The sequence below is a fragment of the Prionailurus bengalensis genome, chromosome E3, assembly GCF_016509475.1.
Source record: "Prionailurus bengalensis isolate Pbe53 chromosome E3, Fcat_Pben_1.1_paternal_pri, whole genome shotgun sequence".
NCBI classification, from domain to species: Eukaryota; Metazoa; Chordata; class Mammalia; order Carnivora; family Felidae; genus Prionailurus; species Prionailurus bengalensis.
The window spans coordinates 15,940,502-15,968,273 of record NC_057357.1 but is presented as its reverse complement, the minus strand read 5'-3'; the positions used below and the strand labels follow the sequence as shown (position 1 = coordinate 15,968,273).

Below are 27,772 nucleotides of genomic sequence, written 5' to 3'. Positions count from 1 at the left end.
GTGATGGAAACTGAAAAAATTCCTGAGCAGAGACATCTCTTGTTTTTAGATGTGGTGACTCACTCACTGTTCTAAAGATGTCACTTCTCTTTAAATTAATACGTAAATTTGATGAAATCCCATTAAAAGTTTCAATAACTTTTTTTCCCCTAGAGCTAGCCTGGTTGATTCATGTGGAAAAATAAACATGCAAGAATAGTTAGGAACTCCTTGGTGTAGTAATGAGAAAGACTGGCCCTACCAGATATTAACACTTACTACAAGGCATCTGTAATTAAAGCTGTGTTTTGGCTCCTGTTGAGACAGATTGATGCAGCAGAATAAAATAGCAGGAGTAGATCCAGGATTATATGGGGATTTCATATATAATAAATGTGGCATCTCTTTTCCCTGGCAGGGGTATGGCACGACAAGCAGATAGCTACCTGTGAACATTTAAACTTGGCTCTGTGCATCTCATAGGTCACCATAGACTCCAATTGGGTTAGAGAACTTGTTGAAAAAACTTTATAAGTAATAGAACCAGATGCATTATTTTATAACTTAGAGAAGAGTTTTCTGTATGATTCAAAATCTAGAAGCAAGAAAAGACTGAATTTACCAATGAGTTTTAAAAAGATTTGCATGGTTATAAGCATATCAAAAGACAAATGATAGAAAGGGAAAGTATGGGGCGCCTGGGTGGCTCAATTGGTTAAGTGTCTGACTCTTTGATATTGGCTCAGGTTATGACCTTGCAGTCCTGGGGTCGAGCTCTGCATTGGGCTCTGTGCTGAGCATGGAGCCTGCTTGGGATTCTCTCTCTTTCTCTCTGCCTGCCCCTCTGCTGCTCGCTTGTGTGCTCTATTTTTCTCTCTCTCAAACATAAATAAACTTCAAACAAATTAAAAAGGAAATATTTGCCTCTTCTATAACAAAGAAGGGGTTAATTTTTTTATTATACAGAGTGCTCTTAAAAAGCAAAAGAAAAAAAGACCTAAAACCTAATAGAAAAAATTGGCCAAACACCTGAATAGGCGAGTCTCAGGAAAAGTGCTACAAATAGACTTCAAGCATATGAAAAAATGCTCACATTCACTCAGAATTAAAGACAGGCACATTAAAACTACTCTGACATGACATTTCTCACCTACCAAAATCACAAAAGTTCAAAAACTGTACGGCATCCATAGCTGGTGAGGCTCTGGGAACACAGGTGCTCACACCTTGCTGAGGGGAGTCCGGAACGGTGTAACCTGTATGGAGGGGCTTTTGATTCACATGCATTTGCCCATCATCCAGCAGGCCTGGTTGTGTGAATTTGCCTTGAAGATTCATCTTCACAAATACAAAACAGCAGATGCCCAAGGTTATGCCACAAGTATATACAGCAAACAGCTGCCAGAGACTGGTTGAAAAAAGCATGATATATCCACACACTACAGACCTTGTTGTGCATCTGTGAGAAATAATAAGGTGGATCCATGTGTATTAATGAGATTTTCATGTGGTGTTGGATTTCATTTGGAGGTTGATCTGAACATAAGATTTTTTCTAAAAAAATAGTTTATTGTCATGGCAGATTTGCAAATTTATAATTTGAGTGCTGTGTGTGTATAAACGGTGTTTTGGAGCTGTGGTTACAGAAAGAACCTTTCACGTTCTGACCACTAAACACCCGGTTCTGTTCAATTCTGACAGTAGCTACCTGGAGTTAGCATCAGACTCTGCAGATTTAGGGCATAGTCTTGCACAGGACTGCCTCCATTTCAGATGGCGGCTCTAAGTAGGGGCCGCCTGCCCTTCCCATCAACTGGTTATAATTTTGGGGTCCCGTGATTGCCCTCAGTTTCGGTAATTTGCTAGAATGACCCAGAACTCACCGAAAGCACTATACTTACAGTTTTAATGGATACGAGTTAGAAACAACCAAGTGGAAAAGACAACAGGAGGAGTTCTGAGAGTAGGGAGGTGGGGAAGAGACTCAAGAGTTTCCGCGCCCTCTCCACGTGAAACCCAGGGACATCCTCCCTTCCCACCATATCCACGTGTCCGCTAACTAGGAAGTTGGTTAGTTAGCATCCAGAATGTTTATTGGGGTTTCATTGTGTAGGCATGATTGATTAGATTATTGGCCATCTGATTCTCCAGCTGACCTCATTCCCTGTTTCTTTCCCTGGAGATCCAGCTGGCCCAGAGTTGGTCTTTCTGGTTGACCAGCCCCGTGTTAAAGCTATCTAGGCCTACCCCCTCAGTCACCTCATTTGCATAACAATGACCCTTCTGGCACTTAGAAAATGCCAAGGTTTTTTGAAGCTCTGTGCCAGGAACTGGGGACAGAGAACAGATGTACTCTTTGTTAGGCCACAGACCTAGAAACAAACATGGTGAGCACTCAGTTCTTGTTTTCTCAATATCCTACCTCATTGAAAGGAATCAGGGCTTGGAGAAATGACTGATTCCAGGGCTGAGGAAGGGAGCATAACAGATGGGCCTGGGATGTCTTGTTGGGCAAGTGGATCATCAAAGACTGATGGAGACACATCAAAGGGACATAGGAACCAGCTTGAAGAGTTTCCCACAGGCCAAATTTGGGACAATTTGAGCATCAAAAATGAACATAATGATAATATGTATTGTATTATATGCAATGGATTGTATTACATCAAATAAAAAAAATCAATCCTTTTGCTGCTCAACAGAAGGGAGGTACAAGAGAAAGTCTTTATAGAAGGTTTCTAGATAAGAAATACACAGGGTATGATAGAATTAATCATTTGTTTTCTATCCCCAGGGTGATAATTAATTTAAGCAAGGATTGCATGAAATGCCTTTGGGGGCCATATATGCACGTATTCTCAAAATATCATCCCAGAAACTAACCCACTTAGACATGCCAAAAATAAATACATCACTGGGGGAAAAATACCTACAGATGATTTGCTAATTACAAAGGATAAAATATACCTTTACAAATGGAGTGTTCAGGTGATTTTCGCCTGTACCAAAAAAGTCAAATTTAGCTTCATCATTTGTATTAAAATGACCTCGTGTCCCTCCTGACATGATGGGTAGTAAGATGTATACAACATCATCTATGTAATTTTGTGTCAAAAATTTTTAGCCTGAGTCTAATTATGGGGAAACAATCAGACAAATCCAAAAAGTGGGACAGTCCAGACTCTTTAAAAAGAGTCAATGTCATAGACATTAACAGTAACAAAACCTGAGGTGAGGACGGGTCCAAGGTTTAAAAACGCTAATGAAACATAACTAAATGCATTGTGTAACCTTTGATCTTGAATCAAAGAGCAAAGGTCATTGTCTGGACATTTGAGGATACTTGTAATGGATTTTTTTATTAGATAATACTGGATTTTTATTAATTTCCCTTGTAATAATGGTGTTGTAGTTGTGCAGTTCTGTCATTTTTTAGGAGATGAATTCTGTAGTGTTTAAGAGTGAAGTGTTATGGTGTCTGCCACATACAAATAGTTCAGCAAAGTTTTCTTTCTGCACATACATTCACGTGTATTTTATAGATGTGTATGTGTGCATGGAAGGGTAGACAGGTAATGATCAACAAAAGTGGTGAATCTAGGTGAAGGGACTATGGGTCTTCATTGTACTTTTCGCTTTTCTGAGGATTCGAAATAGAAAGTATGGAAGGAACTACTTTCTCTCCATGCTCCCAAAATAAAACAAAAAAATCTAGTATCAACTGAATTATAAACTATTTATGATATAGCCATATGAGAATATCTCCCATTTTTTGATAGGGTCAGTTTTGAGTTATATAAAGTCTTAAGAACTTATTTCTTGCATAAAACATGATGACCCTCTAATTTTACTCAGGGTGGTCCCATGCTATAACAAAAAGTAATATAAAGAAAAAAATTTAATGTTTATTTAATTTTGCCTAGTTAAAAATTTTTTCATTACAAATTAACATACCTAAAAAATAAACATTTAGAAAACAAAGGGCCAAAATCTATCAATAATTCTGTCTCCCCAGAAAAATTACTATTAGCATTTGGAATGTTTATTTTAACTTTGTTTCATATGCACCCAAATCTCTATTATAAAAATCTTTGTGATATTTTCAGGTAGTTTTTACAATCTCATTTAAAAATCTCACAGAAAAATCTTTTTGTTTTTTTTCAGAAAAACCTTTTTTTAAAAATCGGCTAATTTAAAAAATGTTTTATTATATTTGAGAGAGTGTGCGCATGGGCGGAGGGGAGGGGCAGAGAGAGGGAGAGACAGAATCCGAAGCAGGCTGCAGGCTCTGAGCTGTTAGCACAGAGCCCGATGTGGGTCTTGAACTCAACAAACCATTAGATCATGACCTGAGCCGAAGTTGGACGCTTAAGTGACTGAGCCACCCAGGTACCCCCAGAAAAATCTTTTAAAAGTAGTGTTACAAACAGGGATTAATTTTGGGAAGTTATTATAGAAGCTGCTTTGTTTTGAGTTTTACTGTCCCTTTCAACCTGCACAGGAGGGAGAACTGGCAGATTTCATGACTTTTCTGGTCATTTTTGGTAATAAAGTGTTACAGGTACTTTAAGACACAAAGTTTTTTTCTTCTTTTTCTTTTTATTTTTTTTAAGGTTATTTATTTATTCTGAAAGAGAGAGAGAGAGAGAGAGAGAGGCAGAGGGAGAGAGAGAAAGAGAGAGAGAGAGAATTCCAAGCGGGCTCCCCACTGTTAGCATAGAGCCCAATGTGGGACTTGAACTCATGAACTGTGAGATCATGACCTGAGCTGAAACCAAGAGTTGGCTGCTTAACCCACTGAGCCACCCAGGTGCCCCTAAGACACAAAGTCTTAATAAATTGACAGTAGAATGCCCAAGCCTAGGTAATAGGTAGTAAGTAATACTAAAGAAACTAAGTCAATTTAATTCAAAGGCGAAACTCCTCCCCTCTTGTCTACTTTCTGGCCTACTCGCTAGCTGCTGTTTTGGATCTGCTTAGGGTCTGGGGAACGGATAGGGAGCAGGAGAGAGAGAAGTAGGAAGTTCTTATGTGGTGTAAGGTGACTGTGCTCTCTCCCCTCGTCCAGTTTAAAGTTGACTCTTCCTCCAGCCGGCACTCTCATTGCTTCTGTGGAGACACTGTCCATGGTGTCTCCTGCCTGGTTCCTTGCACTGAGCGAGTGTACCCCAAGAAGTGTGCTGCTGGTCGTGGCTCACTCCTTCCTCTGAGCCCTGTGCCTCTGGCTTCCTCTCTTTGAGGTCTGTCCTCTGTTTTCCTCTCTGGTTGCCCGGTTGGTCAGCATCTAAGGTCACCCCCACCTGCACTCTTGTCCCTTCCCACGGGAATACTCCTGAGTTCTTTATTCTGGGAGGACAGGCTGATTACTACCCAGCAGCAGTGCTCACTTGCTGGGGAAACTAGTCAGTCCTTTGGTGTCTGGATTCACTGGGCAGGAGTCCTACACCAGTCAATGATGCCCTCTGAGTGCGGGGCATACAAGCAGCTTCTTTTGAGGGGCCCTGGTGGAGCCTCGGGGGCTTGAGATGTGACAAGGCACCTGCTCTCCAGCCTCTCTCCATTGGAGGCGGGATCTCAAAATACCTTACCAACATTCTCCAAAGAAATTTTCAAAAATCCTCTGTCCTTACCTCTATGTCCTCTATCCTTTTCACATCCTCGATGCGAGGGAGGTGTTTTTAGAGTTTCTGGTTCTTAGCTATTCCCTTTGAAAATACATAACTTGATCTGAACCTCCCTTTGAAGTTTCACTTAATTTCATACCCTCTTTATATATGTTTGAAAGATTCAAAGAATGCAGCTCCCTGTCCTTGTTCTTCCTAAATCTACTTTTCACAGGAAACCAGACTTTCTAGTTTGGCAGTATTCGTCCAGGTGTTTTACTGCTCTTACAAACACACCTGCATTTTGGTCTAACTTTGTTTTTCTGGCTACACAGATGGGATCATTTTGTTCTCCCAAGTCTACAGACTGCTTGTTTTCATCTAACATGACAGCTTTCCAGTGCTGTCATACGGATTCACCTGGTTCATTTTAATGTTTACATAGTGGTCTAGGACTATGTCCCATGATGTATTTGGCTCTTGATGATTCACATTTAGGTGTTTGAACACTCTTGCTCTTATAATTTTTGCAGCTGGCATAAATTTATCTCAAGAATAAGTTCATAAAATTGAAATTTCTGGATCAAAGGGGATTTTATATCTACATCTATACATACACACACACACACACACATTTTTAAGTATCTGTACACCCAGTGTGGGGCTTGAACTTACAGCCCTGAGATCAAGAGTTGCATGTTCCACCAACTGAGCCAGCCAGGTGCCTATTTTTTTATTTTTATTTTTTAAAGTAAGCTCTATGCTCAGTCCAGAGCCCAACGTGGGGCTTAAACTTATGACCCTGAGATCAAGACCTGAACTGAGATCAAGAGTTGGACGCTTAACCAGCTGAGCCACCCAGGCACCCCGGGATTTTATAGTATTAATAGATGTTTCCAAATTGCCCTATACAAAATTGAAAACATTTTTATTTCTTCTCATAGGAGAGAGATGAGATAGCCTATTTCTCTGTACCTTTGCCAACCCTCAGGTGTTATTAGTCTTTTAAATCTTGCCAGCCAGAAAGGTGAGAAATAATGACCTGATTTTAATTTGTATTTCTTTCATTTTGAGCGAGGTTGAACATGTTATCCTGTGAACAATCTCTTTCTTCCTCCCTGGTATTAGAAAACTACAAGGTCTGAGGGCATAGTCCCCAAGATTGCTTTCACTTCTGACACCAATTGCAAATTTTGGGGGAGCGGGCTCCTAAAAACCACCCTCAGGTTTGATAATTTGCTAGAAAGACTCACAGAACTCCCCAAAGCTGTTACCCTCATGGCTGTGGTTCTTTGTTGGGAAGGGGTACAGAAAATCAGCCAAAGGAGGAGACGCATAGAATAGATTCAAGAGGCGTTCCTTTGTCCTCCTCAAGATGTGTTGTCCTCTCAGCATCAACGTGCAGTAATACACATCAAGTGTTGCCAACCCGGGGGGCTTACCTGAGCTTCGGTGTCCAGTTTTTATTGGGACTTGACTGCCCATGTGGTTGAACTCAGTCTTCAGCACCTTCCCCCACTTGCAGTCAGCTGCGGTCTGAGGGGCCCACCGTGAATAATGGACGCTGCTGTCACTCGGGAAATTCCAAGGGATTCCCCGTTACTTTCCAGGAACTGGGGACAATGGCCAGATTTCCCTTCCGGCAAGGCCAAAGTTTTCCCTGCACGCTGTCCTGTATGCATTTGGTTTGGCTACTTTTTTTTTTTTTTTAAATTTTTTTTTTTTTCAACGTTTATTTATTTTTTGGGACAGAGAGAGACAGAGCATGAATGGGGGAGGGGCAGAGAGAGAGGGAGACACAGAATCGGAAACAGGCTCCAGGCTCCGAGCCATCAGCCCAGAGCCCGACGCGGGGCTCGAACTCCCGGACCGCGAGATCGTGACCTGGCTGAAGTCGGACGCTTAACCAACTGCGCCACCCAGGCGCCCCGGTTTGGCTACTTTTATAAAGCTCATAACCAAAAAATTCTTGGTTGGGTGTAAAACTCTAAGCCAATATATCCAAAATTATTTCTCAATTTAAAATTGCTGTCCATCTTTCCTGTTGTTGCAGCTTTTGTTCCTTGTTTCTGAATACTTCCACGTGTGGATTGTGTCTGTCATTTTTAGTAGCTTCTGTATTTCCGAAGCCCCTGACAGAGCAGCTGTTAAGAATGACAAGTGCGTGGAGTGTAGGTTCAGGGCTTGGGCCAGCCAGTGACCTGTGGGCATAGCTTAACCCTCCCTACTCTTAATCCCCTTGTCTGGGGAACAGGGGCCGGGCCCTCTGCCTTCCTCACAGGTGTGAGTCAGATGCGAACATGCACATGACAGTGTGTCATCACCTCTAAAGCCCAACAGATGTCAAAGTGAGAAGTTAGTTTGCTTAGATATTTTAAACTGGTTTATACATTTTCCTAGAGCTGGCCATTTAGTCTGTGTCAGGTTTTTCTGCTGGTAAAATTAGCACAGGTCTGAGACCTTTTTACTGTTTTTTTTTTTTTTTTTTAATGTTTGTTTATTTTGAGAGAGAACATGAGTGGGGGAGGTGCAGAAAGAGAGGGGGACAGAGGATCCGAAGCGGGCTCTGCGCTGACAGCAGAGAGTCTGATGTGGGGCTTGAACTCAAGAACTGCGAGATCACAACCTGAGCCAGAGTTGGACACTCAGCTGACTAAGCCACGCAAGGACCCCGAGACCTTTTTACTTTGAAAAATGTGTTAATATTTCTTAGGTTGTATTGTCCCCAAATTGATATACTGGGTCAAAGCAAACGTATAATTTTACGACTCTTAAATTAAGAATCTGAGTAATTTTTTAGTGGCGAAACAGTCTTAAAACAGGATAGATTTCAGTGTACGAGATACCTGATTTAGACAGATTTCTGGGTTTTTACAGAAGGTTAAGAGAAGATATTTAAAGCTTTGTTTGCAGTGAGTGAAGAGTTTGCAGTAATTGTTTCTCCAACTTTATTGAGGCATGATTGACAAATATGTTAGGGTTGTACACTGATTTTTTTAAGGCGTGTAATGTGATGATATGTGTATCCATTGTGAAAAGATTACCACAATCAAGTTAAGAAATCCATCACCTCACATAGTTACCTCGCGTGCGTGTGCGTGTGTGTGTATTGAGAACACTTCAGATTTAATTTCAGCAAATTTCAAGTGTATGGTAAGAGTTTAGAATAATTTGTGGGTTCATTTTCACTTTGCTTTTCATCTCTGTCCATTAGAGGGCACTGGAGAGAAAGAACAAATGAAAATTTTGAACATCTGTGTAAATTATTTTTTAAATGAAATGATTTTGGACTTTATGAACTTGAAGCAGTTGGTTTATGACATTTTAGATTTCTCATAAAAACTTTCTCATAAAGTCATTAGATTTGGGGCAAAAATAAATATTTTTCCGCCTTCAGTGTGACATGAAAATAAAGCCACCAGTTTTTGTTTTTCTTTATTGTTAGCTTATGGCAGAGTTTCCAAGTATGGCTTGTGTTTTCATTCTATATTGGACAGAATACACTAAACTACTGCCTGGTTGTTGGTTTTTTGTTTTTTTGTTTTTTCCCATGCATTTATTTGGCCTTTTTGGGTCCATTCGTACATATTCCTGAGTTGCTTTCTGCCCAGTCGTTGCCAGGCATTGCACTAAATTGCCTGAATTACTACTCTGGAGGAGGCACTACTACTGGTTAGCAATTGGCTCTAGGGTTGGGCCAGCGTATTCCTATTATATAACCTCTTTTTGAGTAATACTCACTGAGTTTTGTGGAGTCCTGCTGTCTCAGCCTGTGCGTCTTGGGCAAATTATTTTACTCTCTGCTTTTGTTTTCTCGTCTCTAAAGTGGGAGATCATAAAAGTAACCTCTTATGAAGTTGTTATGAAGATTAACTAAGTTCATTCACTGGCACGCTTTATTTTATTGCCTGCCACGTAGTGTGTACTTGGTAACTATGAGCTATTACTGTATAAGCAGATATCTTCAAATAGGATAGGTTTGGTCCGACTGGTGTACCACCGTGGTATTCTACCTCCCTCACTCTGTAGCAAGATCCAAGATGGCGAGTCTAGGGCTGAAGAGAACTCGAGGGGTGGGAGCGATGTCGAAGAACAAGGGAGCTAACGTGTGAAACGTGGGAAGGTTAGGAGGACAGATACGGATGCAGAGGGCTGGGGTGCTAGGGCGAATGGCGTGTTTGGGGAACAGTTTGGTGTGTCTGTGGTTTCAGGTAGGGGTGGGGATGTGTGGAGAATGAACTAGAGAAGGAAGGCAGGGGCAGGGTACTGGAGGCCTTTTCATTCTGTCAGGGGGATGTGAACTTCAACCTGAAGGCATTGGGAAGCAATGTGATTTGATTGAATATAGTGGATGGGTTGGGGTATAGGGCAAGAGGGTAGTTCAGTACAGATTCAGAGTATTAGGAGAAGTCAAAGTACACATTGGATTGTCTCATTCAATCCTCACATTGACCTTGATATCCATACTATTATTACGTCCACTTTACCAATTTACAGGGTAGGAAGTAGGTTTAGAGAAATAAAGCAATTTGTCCGAAGTCAGATGGCTGACAGGCTCGTAGGTGGTGGGACCAAGCCTAGACTCCCATCTCTTTGTTTCAGCCCCCAGGGGAGAAATGGTTTTTAGAAGAGAATCTGAAGAGTGGGTAGAGTACAAGGAGTCAGCAAGAGCCTGACAGTCTTAGGTTGTTTTTTGTTTTTCTCGTGATTGTGATTTGTAAATGTAGAGCAGAATGTTCCTTTTTTTTTCTGCAGTAAATAAATGTTGTTAAATACTCCCCACAGCATGTTCCGGTTAAGCAGACAAACAGTGATATCCGTATCATTAGTTTTGGAAATAAATGGTGAATGCTTGGTAATTACTCACCAGAGAAGCATTTCAGTTTATGAAAGCATCTCAGTGTGTCCAGTTCTTATTATAAAGTCGCATAGTACTGCAGTAGAATAATATGAAGTTGTTCTTCTTTCTTTATTATTTTTAAGGCTTTGGGTATTTGATTCACCCAGAAACACAAGGCGACACATTCCTTCAACCCCAAGACACCCACTGCCTTTAAACCAGCCTGTTTCACCCATGGTCTGTGCAGCCAGGAGCACTTAGGATGAGTTCTGGAATTATTTCTTTAAGTCAGGTTATCCAAAATAGAATCGCTGGGTCAGAGGAAAACCATTTGAAAGCTCTTGACACATCTGTTCAAACTGCTTTTCAGAGAGTTCAGAAAGCTTTCTTAAAACCTAGTAAACAGAAAAACTTCAAGTCCTGTTCAAAATTTGTCATTTAAAAACTGAGCTATGACAAGTAAGTGGCATATAGGGGGTTTCTTTCTTAAAGAAATGGAACCTGCAGGGGCGCCTGGGTGGCGCAGTCGGTTAAGCGTCCGACTTCAGCCAGGTCACGATCTCGCGGTCCATGAGTTCGAGCCCCGCGTCAGGCTCTGGGCTGATGGCTCAGAGCCTGGAGCCTGTTTCCAATTCTGTGTCTCCCTCTCTCTCTGCCCCCCCCCGTTCATGCTCTGTCTCTCTCTGTCCCAAAAATAAATAAATGTTGAAAAAAAAATTTAAAAAAAAGAAATGGAACCTGCAGATGCGGGGTTAAATTGCAGCAGTTTTAGCTTCAATACCTGAAGGAGAGTTTTAAAAAAAAATTTTTTTGTTTTTAGCGTTTATTCATTTTTGAGAGACAGAGCGTGAGTGGGGGAGGAGCAGAGAGAGAGAGAGAGGGAGACACAGAATCTGAAGCAGGCTCCAGGCTCCGAGCTGGCAGCACAGAGCCTGATGTGGGGCTCAAACTCACTGACCATGAGGATCATGACCTGAGCCGAAGTCGGACGCTTAACCGACTGAGCCACCCAGGCGCCCCCGAAGGAGAGTTTTTAACATTGAAAGTTGCCAGATCCAAAATCAGTTACCGAAAGAAGGGAGATCTGCTTTTCTAGAGCTAGGAATATCTGTCTGGTAGTTTGGAGGCATTCATTATTCGGCCACCATTTACTGAATGCCCAACCGTTTGCCAGCAAAGCTCCAGGCCTAGAAGGGCTGACTGTATAGGAAGATGACTTCTCGAGAGAGCTTGGGGATTCTGTTTTCTGCATGACTTGATAAGGAAGGGAATCACCTGATGGATCAATGAAATAAACAGATTGAAACAATCAGAAGGACTTTTTCCCAGCAGAAATGTCTGTATGCTTTGGTAATGAAAAGCTTGTTTGTGGCAAAACACCTGTTTGGCACTTACCCGGCTAGGTGGAATTTTACGTTAAAGTCTTTAACAGATGACTTTTTTTGCTGTGTCCTGTTTCCCAGGTGATAATTGGGATGGTACTGTGGTTCCTGGGACAATGGTATGAAAATGAATTAGGTAATATTGTATGATATCTTTTTTTTTTTTTTTTTAAAGAAAATTGGTACCACTTTTTGCTCCTGTGATTATGTAAGATTAACGTAGTCCTGTTTATTTATAAAGGACTTTTCACTTATCTATAGTCATTTTCCGAAGTGCCTAGGAATGTAGCTTGTAATTGGCTTTCCTTTTTGCGTGTTGGGAAGCAGCAGCTTGGAGAGGACGTTCGTTTTCTTTCAGGGCAGATGTGATGGGTTTGGGAGTTGGGGAGGGATGAGATTGCAAGTTGGAGACAGGGAGACCATTTAGTTTGGCTCTTGCAGTTGTCCTGTCCTTAGGAGAAACCAAGGCTGGTGTGCAGAAGCAATGGCATTGTGGATGGAGTGAGCCAGTCTGTGGGAATTAACCTTTAAAACTTGGTTACTCGTTGTCAAATGGGGCACGCAGGAGAGGGAGGAATCAAGGTTGACTAGTTGTGGGATCTTCAGTAATTTCTACTACGGCCATATAGCAGCTATATATGTTGTATTCTGGGCAAACAGTGAACAGTGTCTGCACCTACAAGATTAGAATTTGGCGCTTTGCACTTCCTTCGGGAATGTTATGAGCCATTGTATTTCTTTTTGGAAATGAAGTTACTGCTGCATATGGAAGATGGGACTAAACTGCCATAGAGACAGAATGGTAAATGTTTGTCCTGAATGCTCAGGATCTCTCATTGTGGCCTCTGAGCTCTTTCCTATATAAATTTTGTATCTTAAATGGTTGAAATGGAGTAGCTACCCTCATATTTTATGATGGATAATTTCTCTAGTGATGGGACATGGATGATGGTCCATGACCGTTCTTTAAGAGTGTTCATTTCATAGGAGTCAGAATTAGTTTTTTTGTGGTGGTGGTGGTGGGGTGTGTGTGTGTGTGTGTGTGTGTGTGTGTGTGTGTGTTTGTGTGTGTTCATAACCACAAGAGGGTGTCTCTGGAACTCTGAGCACACTGGTCAGAGGCCAGTGTCACGGGTGGGTCCAGTTTTGGATTTATGTGGCCTTTGGGATAAGCATACATGCTTGGTGATGTTTTGTGGTGACAGGCTTTTGAGAGCAATTCTTGCATGATTAGTAGGGAGTTCTAGTAACTTGCTGTGGAATTACCTCAGAGACATTTAAACGCTGTCAAGTTCAAGGTCAGTTCATCTTGCTCTGCCACAGACTTCCTTTTTAAGTTGACATCTTTTTAGGTCTGAAATAGACTTAAAAAAAAAAAGCCAAAGGATACTTTTGTTTTTAAATATTTTAAAAGAACAACTGAAACTTTAAAATTTTTTAAAGAAAATGCCTAGGAATAAACGGATCACTTTTATGATAGATGAGAATAATTTGTTGATGTTTGTAAATTTTTTCAGTTCTGTGTGGAAATGTGTAGTTGAAAACTATATTAACAGAAGCAAAATTGTTCATTAGCTTTGCATTTTGATTATATTTAGTAATTAGGAATGCTGACTTTAGGACAGATAGGACTAACTGGATTTATGTTTCTCATCATGATACCTCTGAGTCTCTAAAATAGTTTTTCACTGACTTCCAATTTCGGAGTAAATCCCTGACGTAACAGAGAAGGTAGAGAAGTTAACTCCAAATTTCATTGGTTTACGTGTTTCTTTTTAAAAAATTTTAAATCTGTTTTACATTTTTTGTTTGGAGAACTTTGAACATTCACAAAAGTAGAATGATCTAGTGAATCCCTGTCACCTGTTGTCCAGCTTCAAACAAGGACCATCCTCCTGTCTGTATTAGTTGGATGCAGATTTCAGACATCCAGGGATCTGTGAGGTGTTCTCACTACTGATTCTCTAGGGGCGGGGCACTGCAAACGGACAGGCACTGAAGGTAGTCTAGAGCTTGGTGGTGGGGCTGCTGCCAAGGTGAGTTATTTTGAATTTCTGCAGCTCTTACTAAGACCTGGCAAATGTAGTATAGCACAGACTTTGTGTGTTGCCCTGAAATTATTGATTAGCATTCTACCATCTTACAAAAAGACATTCAGATAACTTTAAAATATATGTACATACAGTAAGATTTAAAAATAGAGGAAGAAGGCTGAGGCGCCTGGGTGGCTCAGTCGGTTAAGCATCCGACTTCAGCTCAGGTCATGATCTCATGGTTCGTGGGTTCAAGCCCCACGTCAGGGTCTGTGCTGACAGCTCAGAGCCTGGAGCCTGCTTCAGATTCTGTGTCTCCCTCTCTCGCTGCCCCTCCCCTGCTTGCTCTCTGTCTGTCTCTCTCTCTCTCAAAAATAAATACACATTAAAACTTTTTTTTTTAAATAGAGGAAGAAATCAGTGTAAAGGGTGAAGATCATCATGTACTATGAAGCCACTTACAGAGAATTCGAGACAAACATGATTTGAGACTTTACACAGCCATCAGCGTACTGCTGAATTTTCTAGGGCCCAAAGTCAAAAGGGAACACAATCAGCCTTATATTATCCTTCAGATTTCTTTCTGTTACTGAAGACACATTTTCCCCACAGGATCATCTAGAAAGAGTCATTGTTGGGATGGCAGGTGGAGGAGTAATTTGGTCTCCAAACAAATGGCTGTCTGAGCAGCTCAGAGCACTATTTTGACTTGTTTTGGGGGTTTTGCAGATACATAACCAGCAGTATTCTATTTTATTGAACTCCTGTTATATATCAGGCATTGTACCTGGTGATTTATTTCATTTAATTGTAATGTTCCTGCTCTCTAGCTATTACTTTCCTTGTTTTTCAGGTGAGGAAATTGAAATTCAGAGAAATAACTTGATGAATTTCGGCAGCTGTCGGTACTCAGATTGCTAAAAATAATTGACATCTAGATAAGTGGATTGTTGATTTACATTTTGCGGGTGTATGTGTTTGAGTATGTAGTTCCTTTTTTTTGGAAAGCAAAAAGAAAAGAGAAAAGACTGGCAGGCCTTCTGCTCACTGTCTGACTGGGAATGCGGTCACTTTGGAGGAGACTGGCTTGTGTGGGCCATGGTTCGCGACGCACCTTCTTACCCGTGCCATGTGTCCGTGACTGTTGTGCTGTTGTTCTCCTCGCTCACTGCCAGCTCTGAATTTTGTTCTTTTAATTTCAATACAGAGAGAGAAGGAGCACCAGGAGGAGAAAAGCACTCTGGTCAGGAACGCCGTGAAGGGTGAAGCCAGTGAAAGAAGGGCTATGATAACCCCTGCTCTCCGAGAAGCCCTTACTAAACAAGGTGAGGACCGTCAGGAGGCGCTGTCACTGGACTGCCCTCCCAAGCGCTCTCATTTAATATACCCCCGTGAGGAGCGTGAAATAGGGAGGGAGGGAAGAAGGCCCAGTGGCCCTGTCACTATGGCGGCCGGAGCTGTCGAGGCAGCCCCCTCTCGTTCCTGCAGAAGGATCCCCTTGAGCGCTGGCTGCGGGCCAGCACATTTCCCCTGTGCTTGGTTTCCTGGGATGTTAGCATCAGCGTGGCTCTGGCACAGAGACGGAAAATGCCATCACAGATCGTCGTTTGTTAAGGGAAAATTATTAACTGCAGAAAAGAAGCTTCTATCGATATTAGGCTGGGTCAATTAGAAATGTTTTACGTAGAAGTGTATTTGGGTTTTTGTGGTCCTAACTCATCAAGGAGGCCTTACTTGAGAACAAATAATACTGATTTCCTGTAGAAGAAGAGTGGTCAGTTGGGAGTCAGTGGACTGACTTCCTTCCCTCACTCCATCTTTCTGTGTTTATTGAGACCCTTTTGTGTGATAGTCTTGGCCATGCAGAGAAACTTAAGATGCAGTATCTTCTTCAAGGAGCCATCAGCCTATTAGAGGAGACAGACAAGAATATTCAGATCATACATATATTTATGTATATAATATATATATGTATAGTCTGCCTTTTAATAAGGGTATTCAGACAATTTAAACTGATTTCATGATAGGTTTACATTTCTCATGTAGCCATTTGTTTTCTCCTTGTCTTGTGTTCTTTGATTTCCTTTTTCCAGTTTCTGCCTCCTTTAGATTAAGTTGTTTTTAAAATTTTTTTTTAATGTTTATTTTTGAGAGAGAGACAGAGACAGAGACAGAGACAGAGCATGAGTGGGGAAGGGGCAGAGAGAGAGGGAGACACAGAATCCGAAGCAGGCTCCAGGCTCTGAGCTGTCAGCACAGAGCCCGATGTGGGGCTCAAACCCACGGACCACGAGATCATGACCTGAGCCAAAGTCAGATGCTTAACTGACTGAGCCACCCAGGTGCCCCTAGATTATGTTTTTATGATTCTGTTTTACCTTCTCATTGGCTTGTTAGTTATAGCACTGTATTGGTATTTAGTGATGGTTCGAGGTGTTACACATACCTCTTGATCATATCACAGTGAGTGATTAAGACGCCACTTCATGTCCAGTGGGAGAAGCTGCAGTAACACACTTGTGTTTTCCCCTTGTCAACCTCCATGTGATCATTATCATACATTTTACTTCTATGTATCTTAGAGGCCTATACTACATCGTTATTATTTTAGTTTAGTCAATTATCTGTTAATTTTGACTTAATTAGATGTAATTAGAAACAATCTTACATACTGACTCATATAGGTACCACTTAAAAAATTTTTTTTTGGGGGGGTGCCTGGGTGGCTCAGTAGCCCTGACTTGGGCTCGGGTCATGGTCTCCTGGTTTGTGAGTTCAAGCCCCGCATTGGGCTCTGTGCTGACAACTCAGAGCCTGGAGCCTGCTTCGGATTCTGTGTCTCCCTGTCTCTCCGCCCCTCCCCTGCTCACGCTCTCTCTCTCTCTCTCTCTCAAAAATAAATAAACAAACCAAAAATATAAATAAAATAATAAAAATTTTTAAAATGTTTGTTTATTTTTGAGAGAGAGAGAGAGACAGAGCATGAGCAGGGGATGGTCAGAGTTGGGGGGGAGACACAGAATCCGAAGCAGGCTCCAGGCTCCGACCTGTCAGCATGGAGCCCAACGTGGGGCTTGAACTCATGAGCCATGAGATCATGACGTGACTGAAGTCAGAGGCCTACTGAGCCATCCAGGTGCCCCTGTAGATACCACTTTTGTTGGTGTTTTTCTTCCTTTGCGTAGATGTGTGTTCTCTCTGACAGCCTTTTCCTTCTGCCTGAAGGGCTTCATTTAGCGTTTCGCGTTGTGTGGGTGTGTTGGTGCTGAATTATTTCAGTTTTTGTGTATCTGAAAAAGACTTTATTTTGCCCTCATCTTTGAAGGATATTATTTGATGGATGTGGAATCATAGGTTGATGACTTTTTCTTACGGCGCTTTGAAGGTGTTCCACTTTGCTCCCATTGCTTCTGATGAGACCTGTGTTGTCATCTGTTGTTTGTTCCTTTGAAAGTAATGTTTTTAGCCCCTGGCACTCTGAAGATTTTCTATTTTCTCTTAATTACGGATTTTGAGCAATTTAATGATAATGTGTTTCAACGTAGTTTTCTTCATGTTGCTTTTACTTGGGATTTGTTGAGCTTCCTGGTTCTGTGGATTTATAGTTTTAATCAAATTTGGACAGATTTTGGCCATTGTTTCTTCAGGTATTTTTTCTGTCATTCCCTCTCTCTTCTCTTCCTTGGGGACTTCAATTACATGAATTTGACCAACAGCTCACTGATACTATTTTCATTATTTTTTAAAATTCTTTCTTCGGGGCACCTGGGTGGCTCAGCTGGTTGAACGTCCGCCTTCAGCTTGGGTCATGATTTGCCGTTTCTGGGTTCAGGCCCTGTGTCAGGCTCTGGGCTGACAGCTTGGTGCCTGGAGCCCGCTTTGGATTCTGTGTCTCCCTCTCTCTCTGCCCCTCCCCTGCTCACACTCTGTCTCTCAAAAATAAATAAATGTTAAAGACAATTTAAAAAACATTCTTTTTTCTGTTCTACTTTTCATTTTAGGATAGCTTCTATTGCTATGTCTTCAGGTATAATTTAGTAATCTTCTCTAATGTCTAATCTTCCATTAATTCTATCCAGTGTTTTTTTCAGCTTTGACATTACAGTTTTCATCTCTAGAAATTCAGTGTTGGCCTTTTTATATTCTCCATGTCTCTACTTAACTTTTTGAGCCCACGAATTACAGTTAGACAACTGTTCTAATGTAATTCTAACATCTGTGTCATTTCTGGGTCAGTTTGGTTGCTGGATTATTTTTTCATTGGTCATGTTGCATGCTTGGTTAATCTTTGATTGGATGCCAGGTCTAATTTTACCTTATTGGGTGCTAGATATTTTTGTGTTCCTATAAAACATTCTTGAGCTTTGTTCTAGGATGAAGAGCAGCTACTTGGAAACAAGTTTGAGCCTTTTAATCTGGCTTTTATGACTTGTTAAGTGAGACCAGAGCTGACTCAGAATATGGCTAATTACTTATGACTATCGGGGCAAAACACTGCTGTGTACTCTGCCTTGTGAATCTTAAGCTTCTGACTGGTGTGAATAGACACAGTTCCCAGCTGGCTGTGAGCACCAGGCGCACCTCCAGTCCTTTAAGATGGTTCTTTCCCTTTCTTGGTTAGCTTTTCTCTCACATATGCATGAAGCATTACTCAGGCAGAATTTCTAGGAATCCTCTACAGATTCTTGAGTTTAATCTCTGTGTAGCTTTTGAGTCTCTGGTACTCAGTGCTGCAAACTCTAGCCGTGTGGGCTCCCCAACTCTTGCTTCCACGTCCTCAACTCCGAGAAAATACCCAGCCGTGTGTGCGTTGCCTCTCCCTGCCGCACAGCCTGGAAACTTTGAGGGCAGTAAGCTCTGGGCATGGCAGGGCTCGCCTCCTGTGTTTTCCATCTTCTCTGGGATTACTGTCCCTTGTTGCCTGGTGTTTCATGTCTTGGAAACTGTTCATATATTTTGTCCATTTTTGGCGTTTCAGGTGGGAGAGTAAATCCTCGGTGACTTTATCTTGGTTAGAATTGTGCAGTGTGATTTCTAGCAGCTGCGTACCATTGGTTTATCTTGGCGTTGTGGTCTGTCCATCCTGTACTCGGCAGTTTTTCTCATACCTACCTCAATGCAAAATTTTATAAAACCCTATGTATCTTGGAAGAGAAGGATGTAAAGACACTAATAGACTGTAGGAATCCAAAAGAAGAACTGGAATTTTCTGTAGGAATCTCTTAAATGCTTATTCTGCATCTGAGATTAGCTGTCCAGTTGCACTCTGTTCTGTCTTCATATAGATAAGCGGTGTTTTGTTTATTTATATGCAAGATATTTACATAAATGTGGAAGTGGGTAAAAGACAAAGCCCAGTAGAGACTTACAATCCAAATTGACATTGTTCCATTAATCATCACACTCTGAATATGGATATTTAACCAGCCACGGATCCACTTCTGCCATCATCCAGACTATATTTCTCCATTTGCCTCATTTGTCTGCAAGTCAAGAGTCTTTTTATACAAGAGACTCATGATAATTGTGGCTTATTACTTGAAGCCTTGTGAGAAACTTCATTAAGTGCTTTCTGAAATCAGAATGTTCTACTTGTTTGCTCTACTAGTTTATTAAAAAAGGAAATGTGATTACTTCGGCATGGCTTTTCCATGCTTCTCATATCTTCTGTAGCTCATGAATTTTAAATGCTAGGTTGTGGGACTGGTCCTGAGAATTCATGTTGGGTTATGGTTCCTGGAATTTTGTTTTTCCTCTTCTTGGGGCAGTATTTCTTTATTTTTATTTATTTCTTTCTTTATTAAAATTTTTTTTTAAATGTTTATTTTTGAGAGAGAGACACACACACAGAGAGAGAGAGAGACAGAGAGAGCGAGACAGAGCATGACTGGGGGAGGAACAGAGAGAGGGACACACAGAATCCAAAGCAGGCTTCCAGGCTCTGAGCTGTCAGCACAGAGCCCAACGTGGGGCTCAAACTCATGAACTGAGAGATCACAACCCTACCGAAGTTGGACGCTCAGCTGACTGAGCCACCCAGATGCCCCAGTATTTATTTTAATATCCTTTTGCCCATCTGATTCTTCATCATTTTCAAAGATTACCAATGAGAGTTCCCCAGTTGTTTGTTTGAAGTATATCGTTACTTGCTATTGCTTTATGGCCCAGCATTTGGTTTATTTTTACAGAATTTCCTTGGGTCCTTGAAAAACAGGTGAATTCTGTAGTTGTTGAGGGCAATACCATGTGTTCTCAATCACATTTACAGTATGGATTAGATCATACTGCATTTCCATCTATGGAATCTGTTAGATACTGAAAGATGTTAAAATCTTTCCCTGTGATTTTGGATTAGCCTATTTTTATGTATCCTGAGTCTATATTATTAGATACATAAACATTTAAAAAACTTTTTTTTTAAGTTTATTTATTTTTGAAGAAGAGAGAGACAGAGCGTGAGAGGGGAGGGGCACAGAGGGAGGGAGACGTAGAATCCAAAGCAAGCTCCAGGCTCTGAGCTGTCAGCACAGAGCCCGACGCAGGGCTCCGAACCTGTAAACCATGAGATCATGACCTGAGCTGAAGTCGGAGGCTTAACCGACTGAGCCACCCAGGCGCCCCTAGATACATAAACTTTTAAGTTGTTTTATCATCCTGGTGATTTCAAATGTTAATGTTTTCTGCCATTGGGTTGTTGCCTACCATTATGTAGAAAAGAAGAATGATTTTGTTAGTTTTATAATTGCCATTTTTAAAAAGTTTATTATTTATTTTGAGAGAGAGTGCATGTGCACACGTGAGTGGGGGAGGGGCAGAGAGGTGGGGAGAGAGAATCCCACACAGCCTCTGCACTGTCAGCACAGAGCCAGATGTGGGGCTTGATCCCACAAACCTTGAGATCATGACCTGAGCTAAGATCAAGAGTTGGATGCTTAATCGACAGAGCCACCCAGGCGCCTTTTAATCACCTTTTAATATGAGGCTTTGAATCAGTTCAATTTTATGTTCCTTGTTTTTCTGTTCAGGTTATCAGTTGATTGGGAGCCATTCTGGGGTGAAGCTTTGCAGATGGACAAAGGTATTTGTTTTTATTTAAATATTATTTCTGTTTTATGCAACTTTTCTATGGCTGTTCTATGTAGCCAATGAATTTTGCCATTTTAAAGGTATAATTTACATTTAATGTAATGATTTTGACTGAATTTGTTAAATGAGTTCAACCTGTATTGATGGCTATAAAAAACCCTTATCTACCACCTAAATTAAGATATATATAGGCCATTTTTCTCCCCCTGGTAAGTTCACTTGTATTTATTTCTAGCCAGTAGTCCCTCCCCATCAGCCAGGACATAGTTGTTCTAGTTGCTGTCACTGGTTTAGTTTTGCTTGTTCTAGAATTTCATATGAATGGAATCATAATGTGTATTTTTCTGCAGGTGGATTTTTAAACTCAACATAATGTTTCTCAGATTCCTCTATGTTGTAGTAAATTTCAGTAGTTTTATTCATTTTTACTGCTGAGTACTGTTCAACACAATGAACATACCACAGGTTTGAATCTGTTGATAGACACTGGGTTGCTTTCAGGTTTTGGCTATTCCAAGTAAAACTTCTGGGAACATTCTTATGTAGCACTTTGTTATGAACGTATGTGTCAGTTTCCTTTGGGTATATCCCTAGGAGTGGAATTGCTAGGTCACAAGGTAGGTATGAAACTCCCAGTCTGTTTTCAGTGTGGCTGTATTATTTTATACTTGGATTGGCAATTTATGAAAGTTCCAGGTGGAACATTTTCTCACTATTCTGTGGTATTGAAAATCTTTTTTAATTTAGCCATTCTGATGTGTGTGCAGTGGTATCAATGTGGTGTGTGTTTTTTTTTTTTTTTGTGAGCTTATTTTATTTTATTTTATTTTTTTCAATATATGAAATTTATTGTCAAATTGGTTTCCATACAATGCCCAGTGCTCATCCCAAAAGGTGCCCTCCTCAATACCCATCACCCACCCTCCCCTCCCTCCCACCCCCCATCAACCCTCAGTTTGTTCTCAGTTTTTAAGAGTTTCTTATGCTTTGGCTCTCTCCCACTCTAACCTCTTTTTTTTTTTTTTTTTTTCCTTCCCCACCCCCATGGGTTTCTGTTAAGTTTCTCAGGATCTATATAAGAGTGAAAACATATGGTATCTGTCTTTCTCTGTATGACTTATTTCACTTAGCATCACACTCTCCAGTTCCATCCACGTTGCTACAAAAAGCCATATTTCATTCTTTCTCATTGCCACGTAGTACTCCATTTTGTATATAAATCACAATTTCTTTATCCATTCATCAGTTGATGGACATTTAGGCTCTTTGCATAATTTGGCTATTGTTGAGAGTGCTGCTACAAACATTGGGGTACAAGTGCCCCTATGCATCAGTACTCCTGTATCCCTTGGGTAAATTCCTAGCAGTGCTATTGCTGGGTCATAGGGTAGATCTATTTTTAATTTTTTTTTTTTTAATTTTTTTTTTTAACGTTTATTTATTTTTGAGACAGAGAGAGACAGAGCATGAACGGGGGAGGGTCAGAGAGAGAGGGAGACACAGAATCTGAAACAGGCTCCAGGCTCTGAGCTGTCAGCACAGAGCCCGACACGGGGCTCGAACTCACGGACCGTGAGATCATGACCTGAGCCGAAGTCAGACACTTAACCGACCAAGCCACCCAGGCGCCCCTATTTTTAATTTTTTGAGGAACCTCCACACTGTTTTCCAGAGCGGCTGCGCCAGTTTGCATTCCCACCAACAGTGCAAGAGGGTTCCCGTTTCTCCACATCCTCTCCAGCATCTATAGTCTCCTGATTTGTTCATTTTGGCCACTCTGACTGGCATGAGGTGATATCTGAGTGTGGTTTTGATTTGTATTTCCCTGATGAGGAGCGATGTTGAGCATCTTTTCATGTGCCTGTTGGCCATCTGGATGTCTTCTTTAGAGAAGTGTCTATTCATGTTTTCTGCCCATTTATTCACTGGGTTATTTGTTTTTTGGGATCATTGTGGTTTTAATTTGCATTTTGCTGACGACTACTGATGATGAGGCGTGACTTTTCATGTGCCTGTTGGCTGTTCATACGTGTGAAGTGTCTGTTCACATCTTTTGCCCAAATTAGGTTATTTGACTTTATGTTGTTGATTTGGTGTTCTTCATATATTGTGGAAATGAGTCTTTTGCCCAATATTCATTGTGAATATTTTCTTCTAATCTGTGGCTTCCTTTTTTCATTTCCCTAATGGTATCTTTTAAAGTTTTAAGTTTGGATAAGCCCAATTTATCTTTTTTTTTCCTCTTTTTAATGGTTAGCATTCTTTGTATATTAAGAAATCTTTGCCAACTTCAGGGTCACTGTTTTTTTATGAAAGCTTCATACATAGTTTTAACTTTTATGTTTAGGTCTTTGACTTCATCGTGATCTGATTTTTATGAATGGCATGAGGTAAAGGTCAAGATTCATTCCTCTCCTGTCCCCCATGTGGATATTCAGGTGTTTCAGTACCATTTGTTGAAAAGACTTTCCCTTTACCATTGAATTACTTTAGGCCTTTGTAGAATATCAGTCATGTGTCTACGGGTAGGCCTATTTCTGGACTCCTTATTCTGTTCCATTGATCTGTTTGTTTATCCTCATGCCAATACCACATTGTCTTGATAATTGTAGCTTTGTAATAAGTCTGAAATTAGGCAGTATAAGTTCTCTTTGTTTGTTTGTGTATTTATTTATTTATTTCCAAGAGAGTTTCCTCTCTTCCGGGTCCTTTGCATTTCCATATAAATTTTAGAATCAGCCTGTGAGTTTCTATTTTATGTTTGTTCTGGTTCCTTAGATTCTGAATTTGTCTATTTGGCATTCATTCATCACAGGGCCAGTTATATTAACTATTTTCTTATTTTGTATTTTTTTTTAAAGTTTTTTAAGTTTATTTATTTATTTGAGAGAGATGGAGACCGCGTGAGTGGGGAAGGGGCAGAGAGAGAGGGGGAGAGAGAGAATCCCAAGCAGGTTCTGAACGGTAAGCGCAGAGCCAAATGCGGGGCTCGAACTCAGGAAACTGTGAGAGATCAGGACCTGACCTGAAACCAAGAGCTGGACGCTTAACCATTGAGCCACCCAGGTGCCTCATTTTGTAGTCTTGATGCTCTGACTTTTGAGAGCCTTACAGACCTGGGGAGAAACTGTCCCTCCCAGGGATAGCTAATTCCTAAAGACCATAATAGCTTGCCTTGAGTTTGCCAACCAACCAATCCTGAATCTGTAGCCTTCAGTTACCTCCTTATCTCACTCACACACCATGCCAATATCTTCCCCACTCTGTATTATCCCAGGGCCAGGTACTGGACAACTAGTGACAGTGCTATAGCCTGAATTATTCAGACAAACCAATGCTGCATTGTTTACCCTGTCTTGCCTGCCTTTCCCAAGGGATCCCCGGTAAAAGCTCTGGCCTAGGCTTTCCCCTCTCTCCTGCTCTGTCTCCTGAACAAACCTGCTAGTCCTCTGTTACCCTGTGTGGTGAAGGTGCCCTCTTGTCTTGGGAAATGTAAGCAAGATATTCTTTCACTGGCATTGGCCTCTCCAGGTTGGTACTCACTTCCATGAGTTAAAATCCCATGGGAACAAATAAGATGGCATTTTAAAATAGCTTTATTGAGATATAATTTACCTATCAAACAACTCCCACACTTTAAAGCGTACAGTTGAGTGGGTTTTAGTATATTCACAGGGCTTTGCAACCATTATCACAATCTAATTTTAGAACATTTTTGTCCCCTCTGAAAGATGTCATGCACCCACTAACAGTCCACCTTCATTCACACTTCTCCTCCCACCCCTGAAGCATCATTAATCTACTTATTATCTCTGTGAATTCCCCTAACCTGGACGTTCGTGCATGATGTGACCTTTTGTGTTGGCTTCTCTCATTTAGCATAATGTTTTCAAGACACATCCGTGTGATAATACAGATCAATATTCCATTCCTTTTTATGGCCAGTAGTATTCCATGTGTAGATATATCCCATTTGTTGTTGTCGTCCATCATTTGATGGACATTTGGTTTGCTTCCCCCTTTTGGTTATTACGAATTATGCTCCTACGGACATTATTATATGTACAGGTTTTCGTGTGGACGTGTTTTTATGTGCTTTGGTTATAGGCCTATGAGTGGAATTTGTGGGTCGTGGTAATTATGTTTAAATCATTTGAGGGACTGCAAAACTGAGCGTATTTTCTGTTTCCACCTGCAGTGTACAAGGGTTCCAGTTCCTCCACAACCTGCTAATGTTTGTTGTTGTCTGTCTTTTGGATTATAGCCATCCTAGTGGGTGTGAGATTGTTACCCTATAGTGATTTTGATTTGCATTTGCATTTCCATTAATGGGAAACATTGTTGACTATGTTTACTTCTTGGCCTTTGGTGAATCTTTGGAGAAATGTCCGTTCAAATTCTTTGCCATTTTAACATCGGGTTAACAGCGCTTGTAAGAGCTGTTTATATATACTGGATACTAGTTCTTTATCACGTGGATGGTGTGACTCTCCTGCCACTGTTTGTGGCCGTGTCACCAGGAGCTGAGTCTCTGCAGGCCTCCAGCAACTTGGCTCCCGATGTCACAGTGGCTCCATTGCTGTCTTCCCGGCGTTTTTCCAGCCTGTCCTATCCCCATAACGAGTGTTCCCCACAAAGAGCCACTCTTGTTGAGGTTTTGGTTAGCTCAGACCTGACAGTTCTAAATAAACCAGGCTTTCTTCTCCAGGCATGCTTGACTTTTTTTATATTCTTTATTCCTGTTCTTACAAATTTCTGTCCTCAGTTCACACTACTACCTCCTGATGTCTGTCTCGTACTTTCCATTTCTCTGTGTCCTGTCCATCATGACTCCTGCCTCTTCTAGAACCAGCCTTTAACGGTGTGCTCTCTTGTTCTTGGCAAGGAAGCATGCTTCTGGCTTCATCTTTCTCTTGGAATGCCCCTGCCCTCACTGCCATAATCCACAGTTGACCTCTGCTTGGTGCCTCAGTGCCTTGCTGGCCCTCCCTAAGAAGGAGGCTGCTTCTGCAGCCCCCGTTGTTTTCGGAGTATCCTGTCCGCTCACTATTTCCCTGAGCATGCTTTCAGTGCCATCGGCCCCCTAGGCCTTTTGCTGTTGTTGATTAGTATTTGAGAAACTCTTACTTTTTTTCACCACTATTTTTCTGCCTTCAGCCTTTGGGGCATGAACATGCTGATGACACTTCTGGCACCTTAGTCACTCAACATACTGTTGTGCTCAACTTTTTTTTTTTTTTTTTTAACCCTTTTAACATCCAGTATTTGTCTCTTCTAATCCAGTGATTTTCAGTAATGTCAGACTCAATGCCTTCTGCTTATAACCAGCATTTCACAACAGCTAGATTAAGTTTATGGATTTACAAATATAGTTTCACATACATAATTTAGAAAGTTAGTGTTCTGCTCTAGCTGTAATGTAAGGAGAGACAAGAGGAAGTACTTTGTATTAAGATGGTTTGTATTTCTGTATAAAATGCTCAGGCACTACGCCATTCGAAGGCACTGTGGGACAGGCACTGCTTGCACCTGCTTGTGATGGACGACTTTGCAGTTAGGAGAGACAAACAGATTAGAAGTTATTCTGTACAAGAAGTAAAAACAAGCCAGACTTATGTAGGTATAATAACGGCAAGAGGGCACTAACCCTAACTGAAGTAAGGCTAACAGGCCAAGCAATTACACGTTATCAAATTGGAAAAATGAGAAAGTAGGATGTGCTCGCAAATGGGTGGTGTTTCGCTTAGAACCGTTGACTCAGAAAAATCTTTTCTGTTGCAACTTGGGAGGAGTAGAGATGGATTGTCATAGAAAATACTTATCTTCCGCCTTGAAATTCCACATCTTGTTGAGATCCACATTCTGTCTTTCATTTGCAACGAAACCTTGGAGGCCATACCTTTAAGTGACAGTAGGACCAGAGGATGGACTGGAGAGGCAGAAATGGTAGTGCGAGTGGCCAAGAGGTGTGGTAGACCTCTGGTGACAGTTTCTGAGTGAGATTTTGAAACGGCAGGCAATCCCCCCAAAACAAGTTCAGTTTCAAATGATTATTGCAAGATAGATACCTTGTCCTTATGTTATAAAAATTAACAATATAACGACTATAATAATTTTATTATTTTTTTCTTATTTTTACTTTTTGAGAGAGAAGAGAGAGAGCACATGCGTGCGTGAGTAGGGGGAGGGGCAGAGGGAGAGAGAGAGGGAGAGAACCTTCAGCAGACTCCACGCTCAGCACGGAGCCTGACGTGGGGCTCAATCTAATGATCCCTTGATCCCCCAACTGGGATCATGACTCGAGCTGAAATCAAGAGTTGGACGCTTAACCACCTGAGTTACCCAGGTGCCCCAGAATGACTAATAATTTTAAAACAACTTTGATTAGCGAGAATCTTGCATTTCGTATGTCTGTTAATTGAATATCTGCTTCTAAGTCTACCAAAAGCATCCTGAATCTCCCCTGTAATGTATTTCTAGGTGGTACCTGCATATACAACACAGATACAGGTATTTGCTCATGACTTAAATACTAGAAAACAGCATTATTTTCATGGTTTTTCAAAATGGTGAAATTTCTTGGAGAAAGTTTTACATAAAAGAAAGTGTTTTCTTTAATTTACATGACAGCTGCATTCCTGAAAAATTTAGTATCTGGTACAATTGTGCAGGAAATACTTTATTAGCAAGAAGAAGTTGGAATCTGTGCTCAGATAATTATAATCAGATTTTTCGCAAGTATGGAGGTCTGGTGAATCATTTGAAAGGAAGTGGTGACTTTTTTTTTTTCTCATGGGATTTATCCTGAGCATTGCAGGAAATGTGAAACCCTTGGCCCCACCTGCTTAT

General features: G+C 41.1%; 1 protein-coding gene across 1 annotated transcript in view; it reads left to right on the top strand.

Annotated features, from left to right (window-relative positions):
• LOC122471375 (S-adenosyl-L-methionine-dependent tRNA 4-demethylwyosine synthase TYW1) overlaps positions 1-27,772 on the top strand; it is a 212,950-nt gene that overhangs the window by 19,131 nt on the left and 166,047 nt on the right. Inside the window, exons 8-9 of the mRNA XM_043559879.1 lie at positions 15,045-15,162; positions 20,863-20,915. Of these exons, the coding sequence (XP_043415814.1) occupies positions 15,045-15,162; positions 20,863-20,915 (171 nt within the window). The remainder of the gene's footprint in view (positions 1-15,044; positions 15,163-20,862; positions 20,916-27,772) is intronic.